Source organism: Hippocampus comes, unplaced genomic scaffold (assembly GCF_001891065.2).
Source record: "Hippocampus comes isolate QL1 unplaced genomic scaffold, H_comes_QL1_v1.1 scaffold172, whole genome shotgun sequence".
NCBI classification, from domain to species: domain Eukaryota; kingdom Metazoa; phylum Chordata; class Actinopteri; order Syngnathiformes; family Syngnathidae; genus Hippocampus; species Hippocampus comes.
In genome coordinates this window covers 127,342-136,864 of record NW_017805072.1, presented here as the reverse complement: position 1 = coordinate 136,864, position 9,523 = coordinate 127,342, and the positions used below count along the sequence as shown (strand labels likewise).

Genomic DNA, 9,523 nt, shown 5'->3' with positions numbered 1-9,523 from the left:
ATATATATGTATATATATATATATATATATGTGTGTGTGTGTGTGTGTGTGTGTGTGTGTGGGTGTGTGTGTACATATTTTCTATATTTTATAACACAAAGTACAGTAGAAATACATTTGGCACACTTTTGGATAGTTTACGTTTCCAAGTCATACTGTGCGTACCTTCATCTATATTGTTGTTATAAGAGTCAATAGAAAATATCACAACCTTTGAGCAATGCTAAGGTATAGCAGTATATTTAGAAACAATTACCTGAAACGTAGTAAAAATAATTTAATTATCAAACCTTTTCTGTCTTTGCATCGTCATACCGTTCATATTTTTTTTAGACTTTTTAGAATTAGGTGGTGTTGCCAGCTGCCATGACAGCCAAATAACTAAATTGTGACATTGTGCTGGAAACATATTGTTCATAGTGGCCACAGCATGACACTCATACAAAAAGAAATGTTGGCCGAGCTTATAAAGTTCATGGACACCAAAACCTATGACATGAAATGTCTGCAATTTTTCCTTTCTTTTTTTGCATTTCTGCAATCTGAAGTGCAATCAGTCACATTATTTTATCTGTGTGGACGTGTGTGTGTGTGTTATAATAACAATACAGTGTTTCTTAAAAGACCGGTGTGGTGCATCTATTTGCAGCTGGCATTTAAATACCTCCTCAGCCATTATCACAAAAATGGGAGTCATTGCTTGGTCAATGGAGTGATCCAAAGCTGTCTCGTACCACAAGTGTTGCTATCTTGTTGAATTGCTGGACAGCCATCAGAGCCTGCTTATGGTCTGTTTGGCCTTGGTGGAGCATTTGTTTATGTATGTACGGCTGGTGGGATCTTGTGGAGGACCACTCGAGATGTGAAATGAGCATTTCGGCGAGTCTTCATATCACTCAATGATCAAGAGTAACTCACAATTAATATTATCACGGTTTAGTTGGTATCACACTCCAATAGATCGCATGGGAATACAGTAATAGGAAGCCATAGGTTTGTGAAATACTGTGTGCATGCAGACAGTAGCCCCACCCAGAGAAGCCATGCTGCCTCTGGCGCTGTGGGTTGACCAGATGTGGGCCGCAAAAATGTAAGTTCTGGTATTTTGGGCCTGTGTAAATATCAGTTGGGAGGATGAAAGGGTTCTTACTGGACCAAATGTAGAAAATAATTCTTTGCAGTACACTACAGAGCTGAGATGCCACAACGCAAATGTGTCCAGTTTATAAGAAACTGTGATTTGAGTGCATGCTGTGTGTTTATCATCTCAAAAAAAGATGTGATGACATTAAAAAACAATACAAATGTTCAAAATGTGACACAAACATTACGCCTAATATGCAGCTGTGTATGAGCTTATTTTAAGTGCATCTGAATTCCGAAATTAATAGTATGGATGCAGCATTGCATATACTTTGTTATGCAGTCTTTTATGTGTAAACATTAACTTGAGTTGCTCATTAGATGGCACTGCAGGACAGGTTAGATTCTGCTGGAAAAATCAATGGACAACGGCTCAGAAATGTTAATATTGCTTTAGCTCTCTTCTAGCACAGCAGGCAGTTCTTGAAAGAGAAAAAAAAGTTGCAGTGATTGATCTCGAAGGAGAAAACACCTGTTCATAAAGGAAAGACATTTAACTGATCCTGTGGTTTGAAAAACACTACGAACAAAATTACTTCAGGCTCAGAAGGAATGCTCCAGAAAGCTGCAGCTCAATGTATGTACACAAGGCAGATATTTTTTTTCCTTTTAAATATTACTTTCAGTATACTAGAGGCAGAAGTTTGTAATGGACAACAGCAGTAAAGAATAGATAATGAGGGAAAAAAATCTGATTTGAACTGAAAACAAAAGGGTAAATGTGTTCAAAATAATGAAGACCTCAAGATGAAAACCAATAAAGGGTATCCAAAAATGTTTCAAAATTAAGTCGTAGATCTCTAGTTACCAAACAAACAAAGGAGACTGACCACTTAGTTGCCTAATTCATAATTCAAACACAAAATCCAAATGGGAGCAGCCCCGTGGTGCCTCAACGTGTATCATTCCTCGGGGGGTCCTTCAGGGCTTGAGCAGGTCCCCTCGTCTCTGATCAGATCGTCGATATGTTTATGTGATTTGGCACACGTAATTGCCTAGAGTCCAGCAATAGGCAAAAAAAAAAAAAAGTCTGCAATCCCCGAAAAATATTGTTCTTCTTCTTGTTCTTTTTTAAGCCGGTTCTTTTTTTTTCCAGTTCTACCAGCCTCCAGAAGAGGGCAGCTCGGGTGGTTTCAGGGTGATGACGAGCACATAAGTGATGGTGTGTTTGCTCATTTGTTTTTAAGGTATTTTTAGGGGGTGCTGATGTCTCTCAGAACCACCAAGTCCACTGTCCTTTGGAAACTCTTCAGCAGAGAGACGGCTGTCTCATGTTCCATGTGTACAAAATTATGTCCATTAGCCTGCAAGGCAAACACGCAGCACAGTAAGCAGCATGTGTGTGCGCATGCACGGTAAGATATGTGCATTACAGTTTTCCTTAAGTCAATTTGTGAGTTTGTGGAAGGATGGAGGGTCACTGCCATCATTAGCTCAGTAAACATCACTGTTGGGGAAAAGAGAGAAAAGTGGAGGATCTACACACATGCTGTTGAAAGAGAAGGGGTCAAGACAAAAAAAGGACAGTTAAGATGAATTCAACAATTGGGAAGGACGGTGTGGAGGAAATGAATTGAACGCAGAGATAGTGTTCATTTTTTCCCTTCCTGTCTGTAACAGACACACTATTGGAAAAAACTCTACCCCCAATATTTAATATTTGCATTTTTAAACTACAAATCCAATTTTAAAAAATGCCCCAAAATAGGAGGCTCACTGGAAGGCATGACATTTCACACTATTCTGTCATTTGTTTATTTAACAATCAATCATATAATTGGGGCATCCGCGGACGGACCAATCACACGCACGCAATCCTACGACAACTTTCGGCCAGCCCTGACATAGAAGTGCACGTTAAAGAGCTTCGCACGTCATGTGACTGAAATCCCACGCGCAATTGTTTACAAAGTGATGCTGGCGGGATAGTTGTAGTGGCAGGCAAAGAATTTACAATGGACTATCAAAAACTCTCTCTTTCTTGCTCGGGTCCCCATAGAGTCCCGAAGCTGAGCGCTGTCTCTTACACTTTCTCTGCCATGCCGTCCATGGAAGGCACCCGGCGATAGAGAGGCCATGTCGGACACTCCGTCACAAAGCTTCGGGGAAACATTTGTCCACATCCTGCAGTTACTAGTATATGGTTGCCATTATTATTATTTTATAATTGGTTGTTTTAACATGTTTTCAAAAGCTCAAATTTGTTGCATCTGTATCACGGAATGTGACAATAACGACTTTGTATTTTATTTTGTGGTTCTTTATGTGCTCTCAAAACAAAGTTGGGTCAAGCGTGTTAAAATAAACCGTGCAAGTCAATGTTCACACGGACCTGCATGCATTGTGATACAGCATATGGCAAATTAAATGGGATATGCTGCTTTCATTGCTTCGCTAACACTTGGATACATGGAGCAAAAATATAAGGTAATACGTCATCTATGGTTACTTGACGTCATTTCAGCAAAATGCAAGCATACTTTAAAGAGTTTGATACTGTCGCTACGCGTTAACCTACCGGAAGTTAGCACGCCTCCGATGGCCAGATTTTTTTAAAGAATGTGTTGTAGGCAACAAATTGAAAATTGTGTTTGCAAAAAAAAACAAAGACAATTAATTTGGACATTTAATCTCCTGTCTTTGTAAGGTATTCGGCTGAATAGGTTGAAAAGAATTTGCAAAATGCATTCAGTTTTTAATTTACACTTTACACAATGTCCCAACATTATTGAAATTCAGGTTTGTATAGTGTACTTTAATAAACCATTTATATATATATATCACACACACACACTCACTCACACACACACACACACACGCACACACACACACACACACACACACACACACACACACACACACACACACACACACTCACTCACACACACGTGCGCATCAATAATCTGCACAATTCAAATGAATGTGCCATTTTGTTAAATGCAATTTTGTGGTTATATACTGTAAATTTGCCGACTTTAAATCTTGAAAACTTTCACATTCTGCAGATCCTTTGAACAAGAATTACAGTATATCTGCATGACAAATTTTGACTTGACAGTATTTGCTCACTGTTCTTGGCAAAAGTGGACTAAATTGTGAGGGCATCTCCGGTACACAGCCCTCTTCAGATCTGCACAGATCTTCAAATTTGTTTTGGTCTGGGCTATGGTTAGGCAAATTTACAAAGTACTTCCTACTCCGGCAAAGACATGTGTTGTTTAAGCTGTCAGAAAATGGCTAAGCCGTATTGGAGATGGCACCAACAGTGTGACATGTTGGCATTCAATTTAAGAAGGGCTGTTATCAGGGTCGCCTCTACGTACGCATCGGCCCCGTGGCTCATGAACCCGCTGACTGCTGGGCTCTGGCGACGGGTTAACGTTAGCATGTCGGCTGCACTAAACCGAAACATGACCTGTCCCACGTTTTAAGGAAAGGGAAAGAGTTTGGAGGTTGGTTGGGGGTCTGGGTATGAGAGGGAAGAAGAACATGGTGGTTACTGGTCCGTCTGTTGATGAGTGAGAGGTGTTACCTGTAGGATCTTGTCTCCAGGCTGCAGGCAAGATGCAGCGGGCCCGTCATGCTGTACCCTAGTAACAAAGATACCCTATAAGTCAAAATGATACAAGGTTAGGACAACACAGGGACACGATGGTTTAGAATCTTTGCCTTTCTTATTGCATCTTAATAGCCACCCCCTCCCCACTAAAATAGTGTCTGCCAAAAATAAAAGGGCAGCTAATATGCATTCTCTTCATTCTCATTCTAGAGATGCATGCAAGTGCATCCGTTGTTAGAAAACTGAGATGTTATGAATCCCAGTGATTTGAGTAGTTAGTTCAATTTTCTTAACACTTGACTGCATAAAGCAACTCAGCACCAAAATGTTTTTTTTTTCTTTTCTGGTTCAACAGTTGAAGACTTAAGAGGAGATATAAAGATAATAAATAGATGCATCAAAATTACAGGAGAATGAGGAGAGAACAATAGGTGTGAAAGGGCTACTATATTGGGCAAAGAATAAGGTAGTGGGAGGGCAGAAGGTAGACAGTCCCATATTTTCTTGAAACAACTCAAGGCAGAGATTATAAAAACACCAACATCTTTTCACATCTTGGCGAAAGATGTTTTTGAACACAGGGTGGTACAATGTGGCTGTATCAACTCAATGTATTTCAACAGGTTGTGTGCCCCTGTTGAACAGACGATTGAGAGATGAGCCACATGGGGTGTGGAGGGTGGGGGGGATGCCAGGTGATAAAGAACTATACTTCATGTTCATGACAGTACCGGAGCACCAACAAACAAAGTAAACACGTACAGATACGGGGCACAAAGGTGCCCGTTTCGGAAGTATAAGTTCACTTATGTCACTGGCATTTAAACAGTGAGCCTCATAAATGTTTTTTTGGTGTGCTAAATTTGATATAGCAATGACTTAAAGGGTGGTAAACTGTGCTGACACAGAAGAAAAAGGTATTGTGTATTTAATTTTAGTTCACATTTTAGCCTAAGGAGAGGTAACCCAATTACTTTTCCTCCTAGTGTCATATGGAGCTCACTGTACATTACAAATTTACAAATGCGCTTGTTAACAGGTGCAGCTGTGAAGTCTTAGTCACACATGTTGGCACAGAAGGGAGAAGGCATGCCAAAAGCGTACTGACATGGCAATATATTTCCTATGTTAAATCAATCAACAATAACTGTTTTAAAATACAGAACAAGGTCGATGGCACCTCCTGAAAGGGGAGGGAGGTTCGGGATAACATCATCACAGGAAACAGCTTGGATTACCGTTTATCTGTTATTGACGGCGGCTAAGTCTTTCAGGGCGGCAAAGTTAAAATTTGAACATAAATGTGGCTAAAAAAAAACATCCATGTCTCAGAGTGAACTGGGAAAAATAGCACTTTGACAATTAGACTTTTGCCTTGAAAGGCATTAAAATAGTGTGCGCCAAATTCTCTCTGGACCAGCTGTCTCTTCAGCTTTTTCAAGATCATAATTAATAAACAGCAACAGAATCTGTCAAATTTGGAATCCACAGACTGAGCGCGACAATCTTCCCAAAATATTTGCCACAAGCAACAGTGCTTTGTCTGGCTGAGTGTAGCAGTCTGAGCCTGAAACAGACCAACAAGTGCAAACTCTAGGCAGAAAAAGTAGAAAAAATTGGAATGTGCTTAGATAGCACCGTAGTGCCTGTGCATACTTAATATAGATACAACAAAAACAAGCAGCTTTAAATGACAATAATGTGCAGTGCTTAAATTTATTAGACCACCAATCATGAAAAGTTTCCGTCACATCTGCCCAATGACAGTTTTTTTTTTCTAATCGCTTAAGCACATAGTTTGTAACTTTTCATGCGTAAAACTCTTCACACAAATAAGAAAACCAAAATGGCAAAACATAGTACTTCTCTTGCAGAAGCAAATAAGTATTGCCTAACTCTACAAAACGTTGGGAAAAATTAATTGGATCAGGCGATTGACGTAAGCCAACGCATTAGTCAACACACAAAGCACCAATCACAATAACGAACATGGCTTTTGCTTTCTGTGTGCACAAAGGTAGCCAAGGTTAGTTTGAGGTCATACTTTTGGCATCAGTCGGTCAACACACCGGGATCAAGTATTTTTATTCAAAGTGTTTACTGTATTGACCGTTAAACATCAAAACAAACAAAATCGTGCTTTTCCAAGTCGAAAACACACAGATGAACCCCAAAGTAAATTCACTGAGAGATAGAGAGGAGAAATAAAAAACTGTCTGCATCGTGTCATCCCTCTTGGTCATTCGTCTTCCTCCTTTGCCTTCATGTCTTCCTCTCCCTCTTGTTACTTCTCCACGTTTTCTTTCTCGGCCTCCTCTCATTCTCAATCTTCTCTTTCTGTACTCCCTCCATTGTCCTCCTCCTGAGCGACAGCTTACCTGTGGCTTATTGGTTACACTCAGGCTGATTGCAAAGCAAACGAATGATCGAAAACTGGTTTCTCCTGTGACCGTTGGCAGAATAGTGCAAGTAGAATGGCCATAAACATGTCTTGTTTTGCAAGAGTGTTGATCATTTGGAAATTGAGTGTAAAGCAGTGAGTTGTGTATTACAAAATTCTCAATTCAGTGCAAAGCAGTGTATGTGCTTTCAAAGTTCTGCAAACTACGAGTGGTTTTTGATAGGTATGAATAATAATAGAAATTGTCCAAGAAGAATCACTGGTTGAGTTTAAGACAGACATGGGCAAAATACGGCCCGCGGGCCGGATCCGGCCCGATGGTCTTTTTAATCCAGCCCGCCGAAGGTTGGTACAGTACAAAATTAAGGTTCGATGTAAATTATTGCATTCATTTCATTTGGACTTGTAATACAGGCATTTAAACGCCAGGTGGCGTAGTTACTTGAAGTCGCAGAGCACAGGGAGGGAGGGGGAGACGATACAGAAGCCCGCAGTAGCACTAACTCAAGTAAGTCCCGCTCGATACGACGAAATACATGTATCCGCACCGCTATTTTCTGTCATTGGATCCAAAACGGCGACATGCAAGCGACTCTTTGTTGCAGTGAGTTTTACTGGAATTGCGAACATCCTATATTAGAGCATGGCATCCAAACAAAGAGGAGCGGTAATGGCCGCGGAAGAGAAAATGAAGTGTATCTCATTAAATGAAGCGGGTTACGAAGTATGAAACATTCAGGAGACGCTTGGAGTCTGGAAGACTCAAATCTACGAGACTTTGAAAAACGAGGAAGCGATTTTTGCTCAGTCTGATTCGGGCTATTTCCATGCTCAGAGCGACTTGCTTGCGGCTCGACGGACAGTCCAGTAAATGAACGTTTCCTGAAATGGCTTGACTGTTATCGTGCTAAAAACTTTTCGCAAACTGGACCGCTAATAAGAGAGAAAGCGAGTTCCATAACGCTAACTATGGGCATTGAAGACTTCGAAGCGTCCTGCGGCTGGCTTCAAAAGTTCGAAGCACGACATCAGCTGAGCAACGCTGTCTTGTGTGGTGATCGAGGGGAGGTCGAGTTCGAGACAGTGAGTGAGTGGAAAGAAAGCCACCAGGTCTTTTACTCGTCTCATTTTGGAGCAAATAGTCCTACCTTTGTTATATTTTCTCATATACTGTACCTATACTGTATGCCGCAGTTTTTGGACAATATATTGTTGCACTTTGTTGCTTGTGTTGTCACCAATGTATGTTGTTCATACAGGACATATACCATAGTTATCTCACTGTTCTCATGAAAAAAAGTATGGTAATACTTGAATGCTTTTGTTCTGTTGATGTTTGGTATGGACTGTCAACATATACGTTTTTTTACATGTACCATATCTTGTGCTGACCCGGCCCACCTGTCAAATTTAGAAATCAATGTGGCCCCCGAGCTAAAAAGTTTGCCCACCCCTGGTTTAAGCATTAGAATAAAAACTGTAACACCATTGGTAACTACAATGGTCATTTTATGTATTGGTTAATACTCTGCACTAGTACATAGAAACTTTTTAACTTAAATATTTTTAATGCTAAAATAGAACAAATGTTGTTATGCATGAATTTCAAAGTCACTTGTTTAAAAATAATAAAATGTAAAACATTTCCTTATCAAGATATGAATGAATTAAAATTGTCTTTTTTTTTTGTTTTTAAAGAAAAGAAGGTTTGTATTTATTTTTGCAATTACGACTTGAAACTACTAAAGGTAAAAGACCTTTTTGGGCGGCACAGTGCTCAACAGGTTAGCACATCCGTCTCACAGTGCCGCGGCCTCTATGTGTGGAGTTTGCAAGTTCACCCCGTGCCTATGTGGGTTTTCTTTACCTATTCCGGTTTCCTTCGACATTCCAAAAACATGCATGGCAGGCTGACTGAATGCTCTAAATCAGGGGTGACCAAACCGCGGCTCGCAAGCCGCATGCGGCTCTTTGGCTGGTTCAATGCGGCTCCCGGGCTTTCACACGACAAGCGGCGAAAAAGCCTTGGCAGTGGCAATGCCATTCAAACAAAGGCGATAAATACACAAAACGTCCTACGTCAGCCTATCATCAATCCTGTTACTTGATTGACATAGAGGGCAACCAATAAGATGACTGCATCTCCGCTCATGCGCAAACAACAGCGCTAAGCGCTAAGCTAGTCAGCGAATTACCTCTGATTTTAAGGCAGGGTTGCCCAATAAGTCGATACGTCATTTGTATCTTTAGTTTTCGTTCATTTTCGGCCCGTTCCGACTGTTGCTCATCGTGGCGTGTGTGCATATGTGCGCGAGTGCACGGGTGGGCACCCGCATGCGTGCGCGTGCGCGTGCGTGCATGCGTCTGTGCGTGCTTGTGTGTGTGCTTGCACGGGCGCGATCAAGTCGATCATGGGAAGT

At 40.9% G+C, this 9,523-nt stretch overlaps 1 protein-coding gene across 5 annotated transcripts in view; it reads right to left on the bottom strand.

Annotated features, from left to right (window-relative positions):
* Positions 1–522: 522 nt before the first annotated feature.
* The window catches only part of lrrc7 (leucine rich repeat containing 7), a 98,619-nt gene continuing 89,618 nt past the window's right edge, over positions 523–9,523 (bottom strand). For all 5 annotated transcript variants that reach the window (XM_019864693.1, XM_019864694.1, XM_019864697.1 and 2 more), the window contains 2 exons: positions 4,676–4,750; positions 523–2,447 (listed from right to left, as the gene is read on the bottom strand). In XM_019864693.1, coding sequence (XP_019720252.1) covers positions 2,337–2,447; positions 4,676–4,750 — 186 coding nt within the window. In that variant the 3' untranslated portion in view covers positions 523–2,336. The remainder of the gene's footprint in view (positions 2,448–4,675; positions 4,751–9,523) is intronic.